We start from the raw sequence: 25,040 nt of genomic DNA on the forward strand, positions 1-25,040 counted from the left end.
GCTGTGATTATTCTTCAGTTTCCAGTTATACCAGAGCAACAACCCTTTCTTGGCATTGGAACTGTTTTGAATTCCATTGTTTATGGAACATGTGAACAGTTTACTGTATTCTGACAGCAGAGCAGGTAAAATGTTTTCTTCAAGAGTACAGCCTGGACAAGCAGTTTGTAGTTGATGCACAGACAGAGCAGTGACTATACCCCACTGAGCTCTGAGAACTACTGTTAACTACACTACCTCACACTCGGTACTCTGTTTTTACCCCCAGGAGGTAATACACATTAAGGAGGTATAGATGTGTACATTCTCCTTTTTTTAGTATCTCTCGATGTTTACGTGTATTCATTTAGCTCACACTTTTCTCCAAAGCAACTTACAATGTTAAGATTACAATTATTAGTTACAAACTTACTATATACCCATTTATACAGCTGGGTCATTTTTTACTGGAGCAGTCCAGGGTAAGTACCTTGGCTCAAGGGTACTACAGCCAGAGGTGGGGATCAAACCTGCAACCTTTGGATCCAGAGGTAGTAGCTCTAGCCACTACGCCACCAGCTGTCCCATAATTTAATATTCAGGGACATTGTGATTTTCCTAAAAAGAATTTGGGTCAAGATTTTTTTTTATATATATATATATTTTTTTTTATATATATAAAAATATAATTAGGCCTGATGTTTCCTCTTAACTGAATTAACATGGTGAGTTGCTTAGAATTACTTTGCCATTCATACTGCATCTTTACTGTGTCACTTAAGGGTAAGCTCCATGCTCAAGGTACAACAACAGCTGGGGGATTCGAACCTGAGCCTTTCAAAGGTAAGGCGGTGGCTCCAGCCACTGCACCACTGTCATTAACAACATATTGCCTGCTGTCCTACTCTGGGTGTTATTTTGACATCGCCTCGAACTCTTACTGTGTGTTAGTTTAATTTGGAAAGGTTATTAAAACATTTAAAATGTGCATATATATTGTGTACAGTATTAAAATCAGAATAACTAGCCCACTGCATTGCAATAAGACTGCTACTACACATGACGAATTGCGGAATATAATAAAATCAAAGTTGATACACTGCGAAAAACTGTTTAGAAGAAGTTAACAGAACGAAACTGTTGCACCGAGTTTCCTGGACCTCAGCAAAACTGGTTCGCCGTAGTTCCTCGGGTTCTCGGTATTCAACGCTGGTTGGTGTATTGCACTTCGAGTTCTCAGCTCTTACGGCTGATTGGTTCACTGCGCTTCCAGTTCTCAACGCTGCCAATGCTGATTCGCCACCATTAAATCTTCATTACAAAGGCAATTATGTGCTTTCTATTTCATAGATGCGCCGACGAGCTCTAAACCTCACAACAAGCTCCATATTTCACGTGACTTTCAGGTACTGATGCTCATTTGCTTGAGTCAAAGGTTGTTTTTTTTTGTTTTAAAGAAAAAAAAAAGAGTCGACTCCAGACTAGAATATCGCCGACGTTCTAAACGCTCGCTGCTGATTGGCTCCCGTTACACCCCACGCACCGAGCGCGTGTCATATGACTTACAGTTCCTTGAATCTCTTCAGGAGGTAGTGTCGAGTGGCAGTCGCTGCAAACGTCGTCATCTCTTGTTTTTTTTCCTTTATTTCGCCCTCAAGTCGTCATGTTTCGCTACGCCTGCCTCACATTGTCGTTGCTTTTGATGGTCGGTAAGTAACTGTTACAGAAGAGGTCGTTGTAGCTGTATTTATTGTATTTTTTAGAGGTGAGATTTAGTGCGCCGTTGCGCGGGGCCCAGACGCAGACCGCAGACGGTCCCGGTGCGGTGTGTGTGCGTCCGCGCGCGCAGGTATCTGCAGGTACTTGCGCTCTGAGCCAAGCCCTCTGTGCAAAGAGATGAGACGAGTAATGGCCGAAAGCGGCCTTCCCGCGCCGTGTCCTAGCTGCGGGTTTTTCTCATTTGTTGGCCGGCGGCGACGTAGCAAAACCGGCGTTCTGTTGCGCCACGGATCGAATTTCACTGTTTCGTAACCTTTCCCTTTCGCCCTTGTTTCTTTTTAATAACGTCGGGTGGTTGTTCAGTACGGCACTCATCATTTTTTTTTTTTTCCTGTGGACGCGTCCTGATTTATCAATTTTTACGTGTTCCGATAGCTGCGGGGGGGTGGCAGCTTTGACATCAACCCGGAGCGATTTTGTCCACCAGCGCTCCGTCTCACTCCGGCGTCCGATATTCGAGCTGTTAATTCAAATAACGTTTGCTGAGGAAGCTCGCGGGGATGGTGGGGGTGGGGTGCAGAGGCACGTGACTGGTCATGACGTTTTTTTTTAACAGCCAGGTGATTTTTTTTTTTTTTCCTTTGGTTTTTAAATGTATAATCCAGACGAATTACTATTTTTTTTTATTCAGAGTGACGGACGGATGTTATATATAGGTGGTTTAACATTACAGTAAATATAATGGCCATTATTGCACTGAAGTGCAAACCTGCGAGGAAGTCTGTCTGCTACCACGTGATATCCAGAAAGACGGGTTCTCGTCCTTGTCACGTGACTCCAAAATTTAATTTGTCGAATGATTTCTACTGATTTTTTTTTCTCCCCCGCTCCTAGAAGTCTTCTGGTCGTTCGGTAACCTGTTTCCACATGGAAATTACCTTAAATTGGGTTCTGATGAGCTTGCGACTTTCCTAATGGTTTAAGCGCACAGTCTCCGCCCTTTCAGGGGGGAGAAAAACTATGCTCTGCATCTTGTTGAAAACACTAGCTGTTTATTCTGCAGTATGGCCTAGTAGTAGTAGTTCTCAGAGCTTAACCACGTCCCGCAGTTTTCTTGTTCTCATGAGTCAGGTGGGTTTTTTTTTTTTTTTTTTTTTTTTTCTTTTCTCCCCCATGTTCTTCCAGGCTGTTCCGCCTTGTCTGCTTTGCTATGTGCAACAGATCACACCCATTATCCAGGGCTGATAACTTGTTCGACTTCCTCACTTTGATGCTGGTGTGAAATATTTCCTTTATCAGTTCTGGCTCTGATTAATTGTGCTTATGTTACATCCTTTGTTATTGTAGCATATTACATTTACAAGCACACATTAATAAAATGCGTATCAGGTATGACAGATTCAGTTATACTCTGCTATTTAAACAGGTAAACATGTGTAAACCAAAAGCTATAAGTTGTCATTTTGAAACCATATTCTGCAAAGTAAATAAAGAGGTGTCAGTGCAATGTGTGATTGAAACAGAGGTTGGGTGCTGGGGGTGCATGTTGATCCACTGTGTTGGTACATGTCACTAGGTCACATTCATCTCTAGTGATGGTCTTAGTGGGGCACACTAAGTGCTGTCATACAGGGGCTTTGGTTGCTGAAGCACTTTCTTTGCTGTGGTCTGTTTGTATCCTGCCTACATTCATCCAATGTGTGTTGCAGTTGTTTGGCTCTGGCTCCTAGTTAATTATGTGGCAGAGCAGAGGGACAGGAGGACAAAGGATCATTGGAAGGGTGTTGCATTACACATGGCCTTGCTAGTGATGTCAGCTGCCTGGTGGGCATGTCCTTTTGTTGTGAATGCCAATGGGGCACAGGGGTGTAGCTCCTCTGTGTGTGTGTGTGTGTGTGTGTGTGTGTGTGTGTGTGTGTGTGTGTGTGTGTGTGTGTGTGATATGCATATATATGTAATAATGTTCTGCCAAATGTCTGTAGATGTGAGCATGTATATTTTCCAGAGTTTTATTTATTGCTGCAATGTCTTGAAACAGATGAAAGGTTTTTATACCTGAAATTGATTAATTTTTTTTGGTAAAGGGCAATATGGGAGTAAAGTGTTCACATTTTATGGTCTAGTCATCCCAGTATTAATAATAACTAACAACTTTTCATTAGACATATGTTGAATCTCCCACTGCATGAATCATATCACTTGGTTTATAAATTTTGGACAATTTGTGCAAGTCAAGACTAGAAGCTGTTCTTATGGGTGTCTTTCAGTAAGTTAAGTTAAGTTTCAGTAAGTCGTCATAGTCATGATCATTTTTCTTGTCCAGGAATCCACCAGTCATGCAGCGTACAGGTGAATGTGATGAATTCAGACCAAAAGTTGTGTCTGTATGCTCAACTGATGGTAAATTTTACTGTCACATATGAAGTGATTGGAAAAGTGGTAAGTCCTTTGGTTTCTTCTTTACAGTTCTGCCTTGTGGTCATTGTAAACACTTTTTTAAATTGATTAATGTACAGTAAATGTCTGAGATTTTATCAGTCTCGATGTATGGCATGTCTAATGTTTTGATCTGTGTTTACCAATTCTGGATAGAATTAACAACCTTATGTACAGTTACGCTCATAAAGTTGATCATTTCAATCTGTGAACTGGCTGAGGAAGCACTAAACTAATACACAGCATCTAAACACTTTGTGGTTGCTGTGAGGTGGGGAGTGCTGTTGAGTGTTTAGGTTAAATGGTTGGTTAAAAAAAAAATGTAGCTTAGAATCTCTCACACAAGATATGAAAGGGTGTCAATGAAGGAAATTGGGTTCTGTAAGTTTCTGTGAAATCTGCTGTTATGTTTGGCCTTTATATTTCCCTTTTAGTGACTGTGTTGCCTCTGACCACATAGTTTCTGACACCTCATCCCAACCCACATCTTGCTGATATCTGGGCAGTGTTTTACATTGTTGTTGACCATTTTTCAGAACAACACCATTACATTTATACTTCCCGATAAAGTGAACTCTACTGGCAGCACCTGCAGCAGTGACACCTCCACTATGAAGCTTGAGTTTGGTGAAGGGCACACGTGGGCTGTCAATTTCACCAGAGACAACAAAACCTACAAGGCAGACAGCATTGTTTTCATCTACAATTTAAATGATTCCAACATCTTCAAAAATTCTTCTTCAAATAGTGAGTGTGGAACCTTGCTTGAACTTGGCATGCATGCATGCAGTCTTGGATAAGCCATCCTCCACAGCAGCATGTTAATTATTTGTTTTGTTTCTGTACAGACACAGTTAAGGTTTCCTTCCTCCCAAAAATGGATGAAGTAGGCATTGATACCTATTACTCCTGCAGGAGTAATGTGAACCTCACTGCAGATTTGGTCACACAGACCCTGTGGAACGTATCCCTGCAGGCGTTTATACCCAATGGGACTTTGAGCAACAATGGTATGTCTTGATTTCAAATGTGTGCTTCTGTCAGCCCATTTCAGCCCATGTTGTATGAAAACCTGTGGATTTTGGCTAATTTAAGGTGATCTGCAAAACTTAAAATCTGTTGGCAACTTCAGTTGTATATGAAGACATTTTCTTTTTTGTAAAATTGACTAAATTTTGCTTTTGAGTACCATCTTATCTTTCCTTCTGCAGCAACCATTTGTGCCGCTGATATTCCCACCACTACAACAGCGCCTACTACTACGCCAGCGCCTACTACTACGCCAGCACCGACACCAGCACCACAGCCCAGTGTTGGTGACTACAATGTCACTGAGAACAACACGGTCTGTCTGATGGCCACACTCGGACTGCAAGTGCACTACATGGATGATTCGGTAGGTGTACGGTGAGAATGAGTAAGGAAGAAGGGCATATTTATTGGAATAAAGGAGCTAGGTAAAATAAGCAGCCTAATTTGGTGTGGGAGGTACTTCAGAAAGGTTTTTTTTTTTTTTTTTTTTTTGTCTTTGTTAATTTTCCCAATTATCTTGTATTTCTGTCCCCTTTTTCAGGCATTGCAGGTCATTAACCTTGACCCTAACAAAACAATCTCTGATGGAAAGTGCCAGGGCAACAGCAGCGAGGCCTCACTCTATTTGAAATCCGAAAAAGTGTCAGTTTTGTTCAATTTTATGGAGGTGGGAGTCGCCCAAGTATTTTGTTTCTGTATACATGTATTTCTGTATTTGTTTTGTTTTCTTTAAGCTATGCTGATGTACTGATACAAAAAATGTTTTTTGGTCGGTCTATCTGTCCTGTCTCTCTCTCCTGCATAATGACTGAAATGGGAATGTTTATATTCATGAAAGTCAAGTGACCTGGAACACAATAGAATTTATCTATAGTGTATAATTTTTTTTTTTTTTTTTTTTGGCGCTGATACTTTTTGTCTGTGTCAGAACTGCCTGCTTCAGATTATAGTTCACACCGATGCTTTAACTTTTCTTCTGTGATAATTTACAGGACGGAAAGAAGTTTATGTTGCATGCTGTGACCGTCAATGTGACAAAGGGCAATGGTGAGTGAATGAGTGAGAATGAATCAGAAGGATATTTTGTGCAACACCACCAGGAGTAACCAATATCACTTTTATCTGTTTTGACACAGTCACCGTAAACTTCTCCAACAAAAATATGTCTCTGTGGGAGACCTGGCTTGGCAGCTCCTACATGTGCAACAAGCAGCAGACCTTCAATGTAACAGAGTCCTGTGCCATTGTCACCTACAAGTTGCAAGTGCAGCCCTTTAACGTGAAAGAAAACAAATTCTCGACAGGTGAGTTCCCATCCCACATCAGCAGGGTTCCGTTCTTAGTGTGTGCATGAAGTAGAAGTGGCTTTCAACAGAGCTAGTGTTTGTGTTGTGATTTAAAAACAACCCTGACTTGATGATACTAACGTGAGCAGTTAACATGTGAGTGTGGAAATTTCAGACTGGCTGCGAACATGCTCTAGATCTTAATTTAGTCTCTACAGTTGTCACCAGTTTTATTCTGGCTGAAAATGGCCAAGAATGTTTGTGACAGAGGTGATGGTTGAATGGAGAGAGTATGCAGAACACGGAGTTGCATTTTTGCTTAAATTGGCCACCTTGAAATTGCCCGCAAGACCTAACTAAACATTACCTTTGAAATTTGGCCAATGAATAATAATTTGTTCAGATTAGCTGCCTAACTCAAAACAATTTAATAACTAACAATCTAGTTTGCTGTGCTACGTAGTTATGAAATTAGTATAGCTGTTTTGCAGTTTGACACAAGACCGATTAAGTAAATTTATTTTTACAGAAAATGTTTATTTTCCATTTTATAGAATATTTCTGGATGTCATGAGTTGAGCATTCTAAACTGTTTCTCCCTCCTTTTATGTAAGATATAATCAGATCATTGTTTTTATTTAATACTACATATCCATAAACTGAAGTGGGACTAGGTGCTTTTGTGAATAGCTGTTAATGCAACAAGGTATGAAGCCCTTTAGAAGTGACCACAGCACTGGAGATGCCTAACCTCTGAGTTAAAGGAGGGAGTGAATGTGGAAGGTGGAATGTGGACTGTTTTGGTGTGAAACATTCATTACATTTTGATGCAAATAATGAGAACCGTTCAGTCTTGGAGGAGATAGTGTTGTCTTCTCTGTTCATTTTTTTTTTTTTTTTTTTTTGTTCTCCTCCTCCTCTTCCTCCTTCTCTGTTTGCAGCTCATGAGTGTTCTGTGGATGACAGCAGCATCTTAATCCCAATCGTTGTTGGTGCAGCCCTGGCTGGCTTGATTGTCATTGTGCTGATTGCTTACGTGATTGGTAGACGGAAGACCTACGTCGGATATCAGACCCTCTGATCCACTCGATCATTTCATTCAACAGACTGACCTTTTTGTTTTTTCCTGTCTGAGGGAGCAAGTGCAAGTTCTGTTTCCTATTTGTGCACACGTACAATGAGCGCGCGCACACAAAAAGCAGCAAAAATTGGATGAACAGTAAATCTGTCACTTTTCATAATTTGTGAAGTCCTATGAAATGTTTTGAGTAAAAGTTTCATACTTTGCACTTTTTTGTCTTAGACTCACTGCTATAGCTTGCTGTAGTGCTGATTCAGTTTGGAGACAACATCTTAAGGGACTGGCAGCTACTAAACCACCTGTTGCCACCTAAAAAGAAATTGGCTAAATGGGTATCCATATGTGTCCTGGCCTGCTTTACAGCCTTTTGTCTTTTTTTTGGAGAGGCCATGGTCGAAGACGGTTAAGCCAATTGGTAATATATGCTGTTTGCTAGCTCTCTCATGCTGGCATTGACTGGAGTAATATCAATAGAGTACTAGCGTGGGGGTATTGTGGAATTTGCACTTGCTTCCCCATACAACATTCCTTTATTTCCATCCCATTCTTTGTGTTGTGTTCATAAATTTGTTGTATACCTCCTGCCCAGCTCTTTTCTTTTGTGCCCCAGATTACCCTATGGCACCAGCTTTTGGATGTTTGGCTTAATTCAGTTGCTGGCACAAAAGCATTTCAATCTGCTTTAGTTTCCTGCTCCATCTGTATGAGCAGCAACTGCTTTTTGATGGAGTGGGAACATTTAAAAAAAAAAAAACAAAAAAAGAGTTCAATTAATTGTGGAGGTTCATGGGTTTCCTTTTAAATTTGTGTTTGCCACAAAAGTTACTGGGCTTGCAGTTCGATGCTGGTGTCACTGGGGTGCTCTAGTCTGGGTACTTGTGTGGAGTTCCTGGAGGGCCACAATGGTGTTTAGGCAGATTAATCTCCAATGATGCAACTTTTTGAATAACTGATATCTTGATTCAGTGCATTGGAAGAATACGGCTGTGCGCACGCTGAATTCCTACAAAATAAGTGAAACGAAACTACCAGTTTTGTCCAGTCCAACCTGTGGCAGGGGTTGTGAATGGAAAATCATCATAAGGTATAACCCTCCAGGAATTATGTGCAGTATGTCCTCTCCACCACAAAACACCAGTTTGTGAGATTGTGATGGAGAGACAAGTGCAACACACTGCTAGAGTTGAGTGATCTCAAAAACAAAGCTTGAGACTTTTAATTTCTTCTCTCTCTTAGTGATAATGCAGTAGCCTTTAAAAGGGATAGCTTTAATGATCAGCAGAGAATAACAGCTTGCTTGTAAATTACTGTAATTTTTGCCCAAGTGTTAGTTCTGTATAACAAAAAGAAGTGGCACTAAAAGCCCTGTTTGCTTCAGCAGTTGTCTGCATTTTAGACCTGTGGCTGCTCTTTGTGGGTACTGGATTAGCCCATTTTGTTAGTGGTGGATTTGACAGTAAGTGAAAGTCAAGTAGAGATAGCCTTTGTATATCAGAGAGGGGGAGAGAGAGAAAAGATCTTTAACATGCACATGTATATATTTGTAATGTTTGGGGCAGATGTGGTAATTGGATTGTTCTTTGTTTTCCATTTATGTTGTATAGTACTGTAGTTTGATTTGCATTGTGTGCATTGACATTTCCACCTTCATTTCATCATGTGGCTGTTTGAAAACATAATGGCTTTTGCACCTTTTAAAATGTTTCATTTTGCATTTCGTTTAAGAAAAAGTATATGCTGTCTTCTTATTGAAGTTAAATAGTGACTAACTTTCCCTCCATTTCCCACCCAATAAAAGCCCCAGTTGAATTGCTTCTCTTTCTGCTAGCTCAAAAAAAAAATTTTTATTATATTATAAAGACTGGGAAAGAACTGAATCTAACCTGACAGAATGGCTGTTCTTTGAGCAGTTGCTGCTCAGTTTCTTCCTCTGACAGTTTTAAAACACGTGTTGAAATTGTGATTTACAAATGTTAATGATTTTTCCATGCAGTGGGAACTGTTGCTTTGTCAGTCTTTCTGTAGTCATGAGTTCAGGTCGATAATTAACTATTTTATATGTTTGCCACTTCCAGAAATTACAAAGGTCAAAGGTTGTGCACTTCTGCACCTTTTACACACTGTGCCTAGCCTTGTGCTCTGAAAAGGGAATTTGTTCTGTCAACAAAGAATCATTGGGTGGTGGTTTTTTTTTTTTTTTGAAACTCATTAATAAAATGGATGGATCAGTTCTGTTATGTGACCATTCAAAAGAAATATGAAATTTGATCTTAAATGGTTTTTATAGTTATAATAAACAAGGCTGAATAATCCATGTTTGTGGTGTAATTTTGATTGTGATAAGTTTTTGACCAAGTGCTTACATTTTGTGTCAGTAACTGATCCAATTAAATGTTACTTAAAAAAAAATCCAAAACTAGAATATGATCTTGATTATAGTTGCCTTCCATTTCTTCACACATTTTCTTTATTCTCATCCAGCGGACGACTGCGAAGCCGATAAGAGCAACAGCCTCGCTGTCCCCATAGCTGTGGGGGTTACCCTGGGAGTGCTCGTTCTTATTGTGCTGGCAGCCTATTTCATTGGAAGGAGAAGGAACCAGACCAGTGGCTATGAGTCCTTCTAGAGAAATGGCCTGCAGGCCGGCTGGTTTTATCAGACTGATGCCAGTCTGCTGTTGGTATTTAATGAAATGTATTAGTTCAGGATGTGTTGATCTAATCATACTTTTTCTTTCTTTTTTTCCTCCTTAACTATAACAAGTTAACCTCCCAAATGTGTTCATTCCTTACGATGAATGTGCACTCCAGTTGTGTTTTTTTTTTTTTTTTTTTTTTTTTTTTTTTTCTTTTCTCCTCTCTTTCTTTCTCCAGGGTATCTGTGGTTCACTGAAAATGATTTAGCATCTTCGGGGAAAGACTATTATCACGTTTCAATGTTCTATTTTTTTAACTTGTTAAAATGGCAAAATTTTGAGAAATGATGGCCCTCTTTGTAGGGATATTTCTTCTTACCGGGGAAGAGAAGCCAAACGTCCAGTTTTTGACAACTAATTTAACATGCGCTTGTCAATCGGCAGATAGGCGGGACCTATGACACTATGGAAAAAGGAAACGATTGAAGCTGATTGACAGCCATTTCAGCCAATGAGCTTGCTGCTGATGCTTGCTTATTAATTGCAGAAGGTGTGTTTGTCTCAGTGGTCTGAGGCCTAAGCATTGTTTTCTCTAACCACTAACACCACTTCCCCTTTTCTGTTTCCCCACACCAGCTGAGGAGTGCTTCCTGGACTCTGATTTGAGCTTTCTCGTGCCTATCGCTGTGGGCGTGGCTTTGGGCTTCCTAATCATCCTTGTGCTTATCTCTTACCTGATTGGGCGGAGGAAGAGTCGCACCGGTTACCAGTCTGTATAATGCCCTACCCTAGTCATGCACAGCTTGTTCCTGTTATTCATTCCTCTACCATCTCTTCCCTTCTCTCCAGCCTTTGAAAACACTAAACATAGTTGGCTTCTTTGAAATGCCAGTTTCTTGTTTTGGAAGAGAAGTTGTGGATGTGATACAAATAGAATATTGCCAGCAGGTTGTGAAATATGCATTGCTTGTCCCAACAGTTTGAAAACCAGCCTATTCTGTTCATGGTGTCTGGCTACTAGTGTAAAGCACCGAACAGTTTCTGTGAAAGCCAGCTGTGTGAACGTCTGGATCACACAGGTTACCACCTTCAGCTGCCGTTTTATAGCTATAATGACACGTTCCTGGATAAACACTGCAGCAAACTTTCGGTTGTCAAATGCATGACTTCATCTTGTGTAGCTGAGCTTTTATTTTGTTCCCAGTACAGAAACTGCTATGAAATCACTCTGGAACGTTTTCTAAGGAAAAAGCTGTTGTTTTTTGTGCGGTAATGTAAAACGATTGTGCGAATTTGATTTCTAATGCGGTGGGGCTAGATATTCTCTTTCTGATGAATGTGGGCTGCCTCTAAACAGTTGTCTTAATCTGTGTGTATAACGAATGCTTGTGGAATCCATGGGTATTTAATTTCTAATTTTCCATGGAACCTGTTTTGAAGTGTTTTGGCTGTTATGTAGTCTGTGCTCTTGCATAAGCAGAAAAGGACAGTGAGGGGTTTTTATCATGACACTAACCAAAATACTAAGTCTTTAGGTGTAAATTTGTCTTGATATGTTCATTACTTAGGAAGTCACTGCTCAGGGAACAGAACTTGGTGGCACAAAAACTGAATGTTTAGAACGGCCAGATTAAAATGTGCGTTTGGCACTGTTTGCCCTACGATCTACGCTTACCAGTAAATATTTCCATACAGTATTTGTAATTTCACAGTTGACTAATAGAGTGGTAGTCTATATTTGGCATGTAACTAAAATGTGAAAACAGTGCTCAGTCTCTTGCGCCATGTCATTAACTTGATTTTTTTTATTTTTTTTTTTTTTGTAAAATGTTTTTGAAACAAATTTCTTAGCTTAACATTTAAATTGCCTTAATATGGCACTCAGCTTTTAAGAAATACACCACAACATTTTCATAAAAAAAGGTTGTTTAACATACATTAGCAGTCCTGTTGTACCTAAGATTTAGGTAAAGATGGTAAATATGAGGAATGCCCTGTGCAGGGCAGACCTCCCTCTTGAACCTTCGTGACCCAGAGGAAACGGTTGAAAACAGATCTTTCTCTTCTCTATCCTCGTTCGTAACTTTCCAGAGAAGAGCTTTAATCACATTTGTCTGGTAGTATCGCCATGAGTTCTGTTTCTCCACAGTATTTTGTGCCTTTCATTTGCACTTTTTCTTCTTTCTGATTTACGTACAGTGTGTTTCAGTTTGAAGAATGGAAAGACGTGTAAACTTTAAAATCATTAGGGGAAAAAATGAAATAAAAATGCTTTCCTCTTTTGTACGAATGTGTGGCGTCATTTTCTTTCTCGCTCATCCCACCTCACTGCCAAGAGTTCAGCTGTTGAGAGGATCACTTTGACCATTTCTCAGCACATTCCTGCACGGAATTCTAGAATGTTCTTCATATTTCATGGACTTCAGCACCCATTGACTCAGAAAAAAGGAACTGGGCAATGTGTGCATCCTTCAATACTGCAACGTTTTACACCAGGGTAACCGTTGCTGGAAACCAAAGAACAGACTTTGCTCTCCACCAGAACCATAAAAAAATGAACCTGACTTTGCAATGAGTTGTGTCCCAGTTATAGATTGTTGAGGTCGTGTGTGTTCTAGTATGAGCTATCGAACTTGTAAAGATAAAATATAGTCTACATACCTGGTGTGTGTATATAAGCGCACACACACATATATTTGCCCCATTATGTTTAATTTGGAACCCTGCAGAATCCCTGTGCCCAAACAGCCCTCTGTCTTCGAGCTTCTCCACCCGACCCACATAGAATGGAATAGAGAACCCTCTGCTCTACACACGGTGGTGCTCTGGAGATGTCATCAGAACACTACAGGACATGTGAGGGAAAGCTGTCAGAATTCCCAAAAGAGCCACTGCTGTGGAACTCGCTCAGCATAATATCCACTTCTGTTAATTCAACTCATTTTTATAGAGCGCTCTTCTCGCACAGTGACGCAGAGCGCTGAACAAAGGACCAGAGGCGTGACGTAAATAAAAGCTTGGCTATACATTAAATTACAATAACTATGCCATTATAAAGCTGTAAGTAAGCCAACTGGCCATAGAGGGAAGGAACAAAAAACTCCCAATTGAAAGTCAAGGGAATAAAAAAAAAAGTCTCTGGGGGTCCAAGTGCCAGTGGCTGCCCACCCCTCCTGGACATTCTAGATTAAAAAAAGACTTTTAAGTCAAGTTACAGTTTTTTATAAAATTGTCACTAAATGACAAGTTGATGAGTCGATGCCCCGGTTCACTTGAGCACATCTCGTCCTCCGTGGCATATACTCATCGGGGAGTGCTGGTATCACGGCTGGTCTCCTTAGGTCTGGTCGTGGGCAAACGATGCTGAACAAGAAATAAAGGGTTAAATGTAGCAATAAGTATTAAAAAAAATTCCAGAGGCATCTCAGCTCTCTTGCAAATGTGTTTCAGGCGCTGTGATGCGTTGCTAGAACTGCGTACATTCAACTATTGAAAATATCTTCAGCAAAAAGTTTGTTTCCTGTGTATTTCTATTAAGCCCCAAACCATTTTCAGTGTTTGATGATATTAAATGTATATTAATTATTCTTACATATCTGGCAAGGACATGCATTTTTGCTGCGGTCCGCACCAGAATCTCCATCAACAGATATGTGGGGTCTAACTTTTTTCCATTGGAAAAGTGCCATTCAACCTGTATGATAATGTGAATTAATTCTTTAAAATCTTATCCTCTTTTTGAAATTTTTAGTGTCGTTTCACCACCCCTACTAAATATTATCAATTTTAGGCCTTGCGTTGTATAATGAACCAGTGTGTTTGCATTTTCTCAGTGTTCTGATTCTGCCTCTACATTGTGACCCAGTTTTGTTCTGCAATATTTTTTTTTTAAGTTGTCCTGTATATGGTGATTATGTTGAGTTGTTATAATAATAGTGAGATCCGTGTGCGAGGCTATTAATTGCAGACCAGGTCCATGCAGGTCGATGAAAGGAGTAGATGTGGAAATGTAGCCACCACTCTGTTTAATTTGGTTTTACTCTTGATTTCTACAACCCACCATCCTATCCTATTTTAGATATTATTTTTAAAAAGTGTATTTCTTTTCCCCGTCATAAGTCCATAAGCCAGCAGCATATAATCAAACCAACTGCGTTCTCACATTGAAGGATTTTCTGGGTACTGGCAACTGCAGATGGGGGGATGCAGTGGGTTGGACCAGGTCCTGCTCTCCAGTGGGTCTGAGGTTCGAGTCCTGCTTGGGGTGCCTTGCGATGGACTGGCATCCCATCCTGGATGTGTTCCCACCCTCTCCAGCCTTGTGCCCTGTGTTGCTGGGTTAGGCTCCAGCTCCCGTGACCCTGTATGGGACAAGCGGTTTCAGATGATGTGTGTGTGTGTGCAGTTCCAGCTCACAGCTGGGGGTCACCCCTCCTCCACAAAGGTATTTCTATTTGGGTGCTTGATTATTATTTATTTGGGAGCAGCAGCGAACCACCCAAGGGGTCAGAGGTCACGGGGGTCCTTCCTCAGCAATGATGTTTCTCATTTTATATTATTTTCGCGTTACTCTTAATGAGGGTTCAGAGGGGAGCAAGTGTGTCGCAAGAGCTCGACATGATGATGATCCAGCGGGACCAGAACGCTCATCTAGAACCTGTACAGAAAGTGCCTTTCAGCTTTCAGTGGCTCTGCAAAAGACACCCCACCATCATGAGACCCCCTCCCACCCAGCCTGTGCCCATCTAGATGACATCAGAGCGGCGTGTGAGCCTTATGTGATGCTCTCACCCAGGTCATGGTAGAGACAGCGGGGCACACATGACCAGGTGACTGCAAATTACCCCCAGTCCCCTACACTCGATACACTGACAATACCCTGCTGAGTAAGTGGGTAAATAGTTGCACAGTAAATGATTCACTATATAACGTCATAACTTGCCTTGGACAAAGTCATCAACTAAATGAAGCTTGAGAGTAATAAATATTCCACATAATAAATACTAAAGTGGTGCAACTCTTCATCAGCCCTGCCCACTTTTTATGTCTGTAAAGACAAAATTTCTCACTGTTCCATATTCGCAATATCTCAGCCCCCCAGTGTAACCCTGGGAATATGTCAGAGCTCACTCCAGCCAGCGTACCCTGAAAACAGGGTATTTCTGCTATTTACTGTGTCTGCAGATAACCATCACCTCTCCAGGCATGAACTATTGTTGCACACATAGGCTGAAACTGCTTGTCCCAAGGCGGGGGTCATGGCAAACCGGAGCCTAACCCCACAACACAGGGCGGAGGGGACACACCCCAGGATGGGATGCCAGTCTGTCACAAGGCACCCCAAGCAGGGCTTGGACCCCACACCCACCAGGAAGCAGGACCCAGCCAAATCCACTGCACCACCGCACCGCCACCAGTCATACCAATTTGAATAAAGTGATGTTTGCGTCAGCCTGTAGATGGCATGGTGGTGATGGACCTCTGTGTGTCACCGAAAGGCTTGTGGTTCAGACCCCACAAGGGCCCTGTTGTCCCTCTTCTTGTAGCTGTGAGAGTTTCTGAGAACCTGTTCAGACCCGAACACCACTGAACTTCTCACCTGCTGCTTGAATGAGTCGCTTTACATTGAAACCCGTGTGACATTTATTCGTTCGTTCATCAATTCATTCCTTTGTTTGTTCGTTAATTAATTTGCCCCATAATGTATTAGTTTAGGGGGGTGCGGTGGCGCAGTGGGTTGGACTGCAGCCCTGCTCTCCGGTGGGTCTGGGGTTCGAGTCCCGCTTGGGGTGCCTTGTGACGGACTGGCGTCCCGTCCTGGGTGTGTCCCCTTCCCCCTCTGGCCTTACGCCCTGTGTTGCCGGGTAGGCTCCGGTTCCCCGTGACCCCGTAAGGGACAAGCGGTTCTGACAATGTGTGTGTGTGTGTGTGTATTAGTTTATCCTTCATTCATTCGTTTGTTCATTCATTCCCTCGATTGATGGTTAATTTATTTCTTTGTTCGCTCATTCATGATTCATTTGTTATGTAGTCGTTCGTTCGTTCGTTGGTTAATTCCTTTGTTCATTCACTCATTTGTTCGTTCTTTCATTCATTCGTTTCATTTATCGTTCGTTCATTCATTTATTCACTCATTCGATTCGTTTCTTAATCTTTTTGTTCGTTCATCCATTCTTCATTCATCCGTTCTTTCACTCGTTCGTTCGTTCCTTTCTGCTTTTCTTTGCCACGATTTCCAGATGTGCGTCCCAGATGTGTGTTTACGGGCTGGCACGAGGACTGCCGCTCCCACGCGCGCCGATCTTAGGCTCACGGTCCGAGGGCGGGAAGCGGCGAGTTACGCGAGGAGCCCCAGATTGGAACGCGCCGTCTGCGCCAGAGACTGGGAGGGGGGCGGTGGGCTGGGCGTCCGCGTGGGGAGCGCGCGCGAGCGCAGGGCGGCTCTCCGCAGGAGTCCGTGTTCTTTACCGCGGTAGGAAAGTGCGTGTCCGCCCCGCAGCGCAGCCACAGTGTTCACACGCGGGGCACTAAGGATGTCCACGGGAGGGAACGCGCGGGACGGCGCAGTCAGCCTGTCGGATGCTGTGGGTACGTACAAGGTCAATGCGGCGCGCGCGCGCGCCCACCCGCCTGCCCGCCAGCCTGCCCGCCAGCCCGCGAGAGCCCGAGCGCTCCTAGACACTCCGCTAAGCGTCACGCGTACGTGCGCGAGTCATTGAGTCATTGTACCGCCAACTCGGCCTCGCGCTCAGTCATTCTGAAAACGCCTCAGTGTGATCTGCGTCAGGGTGCATTTTATCTGTGTCGTTCGGCGCCGTGCGGGGCGTTTCGTCGATGCCGCGCGTGCCGCTCGCTCCAAAATATGTCCTTCGCCGGCAACCCCGTCAAGGACGGACGAGGGGTGGCGGACGACGCGCGTACAGGGCTTAGTTTGTGGACACTTCGGGACGCTAGCCCTGTGTGTTCGCTCGCGCGCTCGTCGCCCCCTTCCGCGTGCGGCGTGACGACTCGCACTCAGCCTCCGCACGCCCAACCGCCCCGTCACTCACTGGCTATAATTGGAGATGCTGGGTAACGGCGCTCAATGCATTGTGTAAAACCTCGGTGCACTAAGTACCGGCATTTTTCTCTCTTTTTTGCGGGAAAAATGCCTATGGGAAAGGGTCACCCCTCTGGTGACGTCACTGTGACCTGGGGTGCTGCACTGCACAGCACTGCACAGCACAGCACAGCTACAGGCGCACAGCTGTCGCTTTGTTGGTGCTCTTTCCTCCCGCAGGGTCCTTCAAGAGCAGGAAGAGGAAGTCCATCGTGGTGACCGTTTCGCTGCTCGTCGTCTCCCTGCTGGTCCTCACCATCGGGGTGGCGGCCACAACCCGGACGCACAACGTCACCGTTGGGGGATACTACCCAGGAGCCATCGTAAGACACCGTTGCCGAATAGCAGCACAGCAGTCATTGCAAACACAGCGTTAGCGGGTGCCATCGTGTCTCGCATGCGTTCGTCCTCGACAAGCCAATGGCGACGGGCTAGTTAAGGCACCCGGAGCGTAGGTGAGCCTGGCAGGTGACCCATTCCGGTGCCACCAGTTTGCCAAGGTGCTGGCACCTCTGGAAACACAGTTCTGGAAAGTTCTCCCCCTCCCCGCCGGAGATCCTGCACATTCACTTTGCCTCTTTCCTCTCGTCTGCAGCTCGGATTCGGCTCCTTCCTGGGCATCATTGGAGCTCATTTGATTGAAAACAAGAGGCAGATGGTAAGAAGATGAGCGCTGTCTCAGTCAAACACATCCAGTAATAACCCTGCGCTAGCCGTGGAGAATGAAACGCCGATCGATCGTTGTACGCAGAATTTTACCGGGATTCTGTGCTGTGCGCCGTTGACTTTGGATTGTTTGGATCGTGTTCCCAGACTCCCTGTGAGCCTCTCCTAGAAATAGCTCAGTGTAAGATGAGGAGGAGGATGGTGCAGTGAAGAAGTGGCAGAGGGGATATGTGTGTGTGTGTGTGTGTATGTGTGTGTCTATGGCTGTCTGGCTGGAAAGGTTCAGAGACATGTTCATACTCAGAAACAGGAACGATTGTGCTTTTGCAAGGCTGGGGGGATCTAGCCTGTGGGGGAGGGGGGTTGTGGTTCCCATGAGGGGCTTAAGGTGCCTCTTTTCTCTCGATGTACAGCTGGTGGCCTCCATCGTGTTCATCAGCTTTGGAGTGGTGGCGGCCCTCTGCTGCGCCATCGTGGACGGAGTGTTTGCAGCCAGGCACATAGTGAGTATCGTCACCCAGCAGCTACAGGGCCCACCCACTGTTGGACCCACCAGTGCAGAAGCCGTTTGCAGTTCTTTAGTTCTACTTACATTTATTTATTTAGCAGACGCTTTTCTCCAAAGTGACTTCCAACGAACTCTATGTAGTGTTACTATCAGCCCACACACCTTATTCACCAAGGTGACTTACACTGCTGGATACACTACTTACACTGGGTCACTCATCCATACATCACTGGAACACACTCTCTCTGTGACACTCACACACACTATGGAGGAACCTGAACGGCATGTCTTTGGAGTGTGGGTGGAAACCAGAGCACCCAGAGGAAACCCACGCAGACACGGGGAGAACATGCAAACTCCATAGAGACTGAGCAGGGGTATGGTTAATAGCGGTTATGTATGGTTTGGTATGATTAGCAGTGTAACTTACAACGTGACACTGCTTACTGCAATTTACACATTTATCATAAAGATGGATCATTTTTATTAATTTACTTTTACTCTTTCAAACCTGGAGCTTCGAGGTCCAAAGGCAGAGGTTGTAACCTGCTGACCTACGTGACCTGCTGTTTATTATTGCCTATAAGTCTAACTCCTATTCCCTCTTTTGTGCCTTTTTATTTTGCAGACAGGCTTTTCTTGATTAGCAAAGGAATTGTGTAATTTCTGTTATGTTTTACATGTATTCATTTAGCAGACACTTTCCTCCAAAGCAACGTACATCTCACAGAAAATACAATGTGTGCATCACATTAGGAGAGAGACACTTAGATGCAGACATGTGGTTCTTAAGTGCAGGTAGTTTGTTTCTTTCCACCATATGAACCAATGATCATCACACGAGTCGCTGCATAAAACTTTACCAGAATATCGACGATTTCTGATCACCTTCCTAGTCATTCTTTTTTTTGAGATACAGATAAACATTTACGTTACATGTAAATTTCTGTTAACAGCATCTACATTTTGTCTTGTTAAGGTTTTTCCCATGATCACTTTTAAGAATCACTGTGCTATTGGTGATTCTTGTTCTTATTCTGACACGTGTGAAGCATAGTGTATAATATATTACAATTATATCTGATTTCAGCAACAAAGGGAGGGTTTTGTTGTCCGTGTTCCCTGCGCGTTACTAATGAAAAACCACGACCATAATGGCAAATACACTGACTTGTCATGTTAAGTCGAAGCGTATTTTATAAGTCGAGTTTAAGAATGTTCAAAGATACATTTTTCTGTTTGCCTGGGTCCTGCTCTCCGTTGGGTCTGGGGTTTGAGTCCCGCTGGGGTGCCTTGCAACAGACTGGTGTCCCGTCCTGGGTGCGTCCCCTCCCCCTCTAGCCTTATGCCCTGTGTTGCTGGGTTAGGCTCCGGCTCCCCATGACCCTGTATGGGACAAGTGGTTCAGACTGTGTCTAGTTACTTGTTCTTCATTTAACTGTTATGTAAAATTTCTTTGTGGAGCAAACGCAGCCTGCGTTTCCACATCCAGCCGCTTGATGTGCGTAAAGGGAACCCAGGAGTAAAGTAAAGGAGATTATAAACCAATTTCAGCTCTTAATTGCACTCCTAAGTAGAGAAGCTGGTGTGATTCAGTGTAAAGACCTGGTATATTGGGTAACAAGTAGTGCGCTAGTCAGAGCCACTGCCTTTGGACCCAGGAGTCCAGCTTTGATTCCCATCTCCTTCTTCGGTGCCCTTGAGCATGGTAGTTAGCCTAAATTTATTACTTTATTTAGCAGACACTTTTCTCTAAAGCAACTTCCATTGAACTCTATGTAGTGTTATCAGCCCACACACCTTATTCACCACAGTCTTATACTACTAGATACACTACTTACACTGGGTCACTCATTCATACCTCTGTGGAACACACACACACTCTCTCTGTCACTCACACACTATGGGTGAACTTGAACGACATGTCTTTGCACTGTGGGAGGAAACCAGAGCACTCAGAAGAAGCCCATGCAGACACGGGGAGACCATGCAAACTCCACACACACTGAGCAGGGATCAAACCCACGTCCTCTCGCACCACCCAGGCACTGTAAGACTGCAGTTCTACGCATTGTGCCACCGTGTTGCTCCAGTAAAAATTACCCTGCTGTACGAATGGGTATATCATTGTAGACGGCCCTAACATTGTATTGCTGATGAGAGAAGCATGAAATGAAAACTGTAAAAAAAAAATCTGGACAGGAACCAATAACAGAAGACTGAACGAGAGAGTGTGTTCCGAATTGGAGACGAGAAGACGTTGGGCTGAGTGAGACAACGAGGGCTCGGTCAGATTTGGAAAAGGCTCGTAGGCTGATGTTGCCCTCTTTGCGGCGGCTCCCCGGGAAAGTGCTCTTAACCATCTTTCCAATATCAAAAGCTTTAATTCATACACAGATGTGTGCTTTTTACCTACCCCTTTCCTGACTGTGTTTTTACTGAAGGTGGTCATGCTTTTAATAGAGTATAATAATAATAATAATAATAATAATAATAATCTTGGTTTAGAGTTAGTTTCTAAATAAAAGCTTTTACTGAAAGCCATTTTGCAGCTCCATTTGAACCCCCACAATGCGAGGGTCCGAAGCGATGTAGCCGTGGGGCTGCGTCCCTTTGTCACGGAACAAGAGATGCGGCGAACGTGTCACCCCTGACTGTGGTTGTCGTGCAGGACCTCGGACCTCTGTACGCCGGACGGTGCGAGTACTACTCCAGCGTGACATCGTATGACCGTGATGTAAGCGCTGCTGCTTTGAGCAGAGATCTCTTTCAGAATATTCTACCATTAGTTATTAGGTTCCATCTCTGTTTTTTTTTTTGCGTTAATATTCTGCACAATACATAATGTTGTAGTTTGTCATTTGAGGAGAGCTTGGCGCTGTTGCAGTGGGGGGTCTCAGAACAGAAGATCTTTCTCAGTGCCATCATAGTGCAGCTGATGTAGTGAGATGATGGACATTTCTAGGGGTTTGGGATGTGTCTTTTGTGAAAAATGCATGTAGGTGGAATGAGCAGAAAGTGTGTGTGTGTCTGTGCTTCCGCCTCCTAGGTTCACTGTCAGACAGCGTCCCGGGTGTCCTGCAACCTGCGAGTGAAGAGCAATACCTGTTACTGCTGCGAACTCTACACCTGCGGCAGGTGCGCGGGCCTGGTCTCCGTCCGAATGAGAACCACCCCCGAGCCGCTCTGCTGTGTCCCTGAGAAATCAGCCCGTGAGGCGCATGGTGACAGGGGAAGCGCTCCTGAAGAGCAGTTTAGGGTGGCTGAGTGCACCTGAAATATATTTAATAGACACCATCTGGGGAAAAGAGGGAACGGTGTTCCACAGTGCAGCAGAGTCACGATTATCCGGCCTTCGGCGTCATCAGTCTGTCTTTATTAGGCTGGACATTTAGCAACGTGCCTTTCGCTGAAAAAGTGCCGAGCGCTGATTTGCACCTCTTTATAAGCATCTTGGTTCTTACGGTGCTTCATGAATCTCCTTTTTTTAAAAAAAATTCTCCATTAGTTGTGCACTGAATTGCAGGAGTAACTCTGCATGAATTGTTTAATTTTAATTAAAATAAATGAATAAATAACCACTGAAATAATAGTTACTGTGAATGTTGGAGGGCGGTGCAGCGGGTTTGACCGGGTCCTGCTTTCTAGTGGGTTTGGGGTTTGAGTCCCACTTTGGGGTGCTTTGTGACGGACTGGCGTCCCGTCCTGGGTGTGTCCCCTCCAGCCTTGCGCCGTGTTGCCGGGTTAGGCTCCGGCTCACCACGATCCCATATGGGACGAGTGGTTTCAGAGAGTGTGCGCGCTAATGTTGGAAATGAATACATGGAGGTTTTCGTGGCTTTTTACTTACTTGCCAAGCCTGTCTCTCACTCCATTTCCCAATACGGCGCACGCTGTACATTGTTTCTGGATTTTCTGTTAACCAGCCTACAACCGTTCCCGTTTGGGCCCGATGATCGAGACTCTGCTCTACCTTCACTTTATTCTTTTTATGCGCATGTAGTATTTCTGGGGATTTTGGCGCCTCTTTCAATTTTCATGCATTTTCCCCAGCGTGGAGAATGTTCTCAGGGAAGGTGCAAGGACACACTTCCCCTTTAGCTGCCGTCAGTGTTTGATGCGAGATGCTGTTGACTGCACTTTGAATCGCTGTGATGTAGAGCCAGCCGAGGTGCGTGTGACACGTGTAGCTGTGCTGTAGTTGTCTAGCTTCGGTGCTGTGTCCACCCAGACCGTTACGGGGTCTGTCTCACATCACACACCCCCTCCTCCCCACACACGTGCGCACGCGCTCGGCGCAGCCGCGTGGAGCTCACAGGGGGGTACCACGAGTACACGGAGGTGCGGAGCTGCCAGGACGTGGTGCAGCTCTACCATCTGCTGTGGTTCGCCACGGTCCTCAACATCGTGGCCCTGCTCCTGGGCATCATCACTGCGGCCGTCCTGGGAGGCTTCAAGGACATGGTGAGAGCACAGGCTGTATGTGGACATGTTTGAATGTAGTACCAACAGTAGCTGCTGATACACCGAATCACCCCCAGAGTTCTCACTCTGTGTGCGTGTGTGTGTGTGTGTGTGTGTGTGTGTGTGTGTGTGTGTGTTTTTACTGTATTTACAGCATGCTATAAGAGCAAAAAACCAAACAATTGCCTAGATCAGGGAAAACATGCTGCCCTTTGTTAGATGCAATATTCCCAATGGAATAATGTCCACCGCGAGCCTGTAATAACATGGTAAATGTGCTTCCCTGTTGGACAGACTCCCACTGGCACCCCGGACAGTTGTGAACCAGGCCCTATCGCCGCCCCGCCATCAGCCCCTGCGCTCGCCCCTGCTGCGGCCCCTTCCGCAGCCCCCTCGGAGGTGCCTCACTTACCCCCCGCCCCCCACAGCTCTTACTACAACAGCGCTCCATGCCTGCCCCCCTACACTGCGTATGACCTGCAGGTAATCCCCTGGGACAAGAAAGAGCCCCCTCATGTACTCTGAGCAAGAACAGCAGCACCTTCCCTTGGGAAAGGCATCTCAGGCCTCATCTGAGCTTAGACAGAGCTCCCCCGCATGGTTTTAAAAAATAAAATAAAATAAAAAAAACATCCAGACCATACAGTGTTGCAGTCTGCAAACTCTGAGGGTCACTTCCAAAGACATAGTTCAGTCACAACGAGCACAATAATCATCCATAACCTTTTGAAATGTAAATAATGTTAATATTTACAACCACCATAATTGTACGATGGTTCTGAGATATATCTTTTCCCCCATTAAATAGGTGATACTTCAACGATACATACATTGTGTAGATAAAATATAACGGAATTAATTTAAACTACTACGTTCCCCCTTCTCCACAGGGCTCCGGTATGTTTCCGGATTCCTCGGGTCTGTCTGATGACTCCCAGTCGGGTGCCAGTTACCTGTGGCCGACCCAGATTCCTCCTCGCTACTCACCACCTTACTACCCCCCCGACGAGAAACCCCCGCCGTACAGCCCCTGAACGACCGAGCGGCTGCCCGCAGGAGAGGGGTCCTCTCCCCTTGTACAGCTTCCAGCTATCCAGTGTGATCGGAGAGGGCTCAAGATGGGACTGTGTGAGGAGGGGGGGGTGTAAAACCTGTAATCCACCCCCACCCCCCCAACACATTCACCTTGTGTGTTAAGGACACTTTTATTGCAAAACTAAACGTGGTAAAAAGTGCTTTGTAATGGACATTTGCATTGACTAAATTTGTGTGTAACGTGATGTGGGACGTTGGGAAAGATATATACGGTATATACACACACACACACACACACACTCTGGCCGCTATGGTTACCCTCTCAGTGACAAGCAGGACTTCCTCCAACTCTCCTTCCTACAACCTCCAACTTCCAGGACACAATCCTCGCTGGGACCTTGGACCAGCGAAGACTCCGGAGATGTGCCCTTACACTCGATACCCTCCGTGTCTCCGAATGCACTTTTTAGCACCTAATCGACAAGCGAAACATTAGGGGAGGTGACTTGCCGTAGGCTGACGTAGACCGAAGCCCTGCTCGCACTGTGGCATTTGGCGAGTGGGGTTGGCCTTCTGCCTCGAGTAGGTGCCACGCCGCTTCCTGTCTGTCGTCGCATACAAGCGCTTCCTGTCTATGTGCTACTTCATCAGGAAGGACTGGTGTTAGGATGTCAGAACTCCTTGCGCTGAGCTGATGTTTAACCTCTAACCGGGTCATTGTGATTTCAGTAGGTTGTAGGAGAACGGAACGAAGGTTCAGACTCTACTAATGAAACCAGCATTTTATCCAGATATAGATGTAAGTGTTGAGACTGAGGTGTGATGAGTGTCCGTGCGAAGAAATGTTGCAAATCACTTGAACGCCCTTTTAGTATACGCAACTGAGTACGAAAACCAATTTATTACCGTCTATGTGTAAATAACACCAAAAGTGATGTACTTGGGAAGTGGGGCAGCTGCTGGTGTAGTGCTTGGAACTGCTGCCTTTGGACCTGAAGGTCACAGGCTCGAGTCCCACCTCCAGCTGTAGTACCCTTGAGCAAGGTACTTACCCTGAACTGCACCAGTAAAAATTACCCAGCTGTATAAATGAGCAAAT

The 25,040-nt window shown here is 44.4% G+C and overlaps 2 protein-coding genes across 3 annotated transcripts; both read left to right on the forward strand.

The window, feature by feature from the left end:
- Positions 1-1,542: 1,542 nt before the first annotated feature.
- On the forward strand, positions 1,543-12,412 carry LOC108923170 (lysosome-associated membrane glycoprotein 2-like). 2 transcript variants are annotated; one of them, XM_018733763.2, is made up of 9 exons: positions 1,543-1,688; positions 4,022-4,137; positions 4,671-4,881; positions 4,983-5,144; positions 5,346-5,530; positions 5,708-5,833; positions 6,159-6,213; positions 6,303-6,470; positions 10,806-12,412. In XM_018733763.2, the coding sequence occupies exons 1-9, from the start codon at positions 1,643-1,645 to the stop codon at positions 10,946-10,948; spliced, it is 1,212 nt and encodes a 403-aa protein (XP_018589279.1). In that variant the 5' UTR covers positions 1,543-1,642; the 3' UTR covers positions 10,949-12,412. The 2 variants fall into 2 exon arrangements, with proteins under 2 accessions (XP_018589279.1, XP_018589280.1); XM_018733764.2 differs by lacking the exon at positions 10,806-12,412 and adding an exon at positions 7,394-9,855.
- A 4,041-nt stretch (positions 12,413-16,453) lies between these two features.
- On the forward strand, positions 16,454-24,998 carry LOC108922935 (transmembrane protein 255A-like). Its single transcript, XM_029257152.1, has 9 exons — positions 16,454-16,757; positions 17,449-17,591; positions 17,864-17,926; positions 18,348-18,437; positions 21,114-21,179; positions 21,492-21,580; positions 22,744-22,906; positions 23,201-23,389; positions 23,797-24,998. Exons 1-9 carry the CDS (start codon positions 16,703-16,705, stop codon positions 23,938-23,940), a joined length of 1,002 nt encoding a protein of 333 aa, XP_029112985.1. The 5' UTR covers positions 16,454-16,702; the 3' UTR covers positions 23,941-24,998.
- Positions 24,999-25,040: the final 42 nt, after the last annotated feature.

Source organism: Scleropages formosus, chromosome 13 (assembly GCF_900964775.1).
Source record: "Scleropages formosus chromosome 13, fSclFor1.1, whole genome shotgun sequence".
NCBI lineage: Eukaryota > Metazoa > Chordata > Actinopteri > Osteoglossiformes > Osteoglossidae > Scleropages > Scleropages formosus.

Bases quoted from the DNA above. Each gene is read 5' to 3' on its own strand.
- LOC108923170 (XM_018733763.2), top strand. From the start codon at position 1,643: ATGTTTCGCTACGCCTGCCTCACATTGTCGTTGCTTTTGATGGTCG. The intron at 4,138-4,670 runs GTAAGTCCTTTG...ACCATTTTTCAG, and splicing joins ATGAAGTGATTGGAAAAGTG to AACAACACCATTACATTTAT. The intron at 4,882-4,982 runs GTGAGTGTGGAA...GTTTCTGTACAG, and splicing joins CAAAAATTCTTCTTCAAATA to ACACAGTTAAGGTTTCCTTC.
- LOC108922935 (XM_029257152.1), top strand. From the start codon at position 16,703: ATGTCCACGGGAGGGAACGCGCGGGACGGCGCAGTCAGCCTGTCGGAT. The intron at 17,592-17,863 runs GTAAGACACCGT...TCTCGTCTGCAG, and splicing joins GATACTACCCAGGAGCCATC to CTCGGATTCGGCTCCTTCCT. The intron at 22,907-23,200 runs GTGAGAGCACAG...CCTGTTGGACAG, and splicing joins TGGGAGGCTTCAAGGACATG to ACTCCCACTGGCACCCCGGA.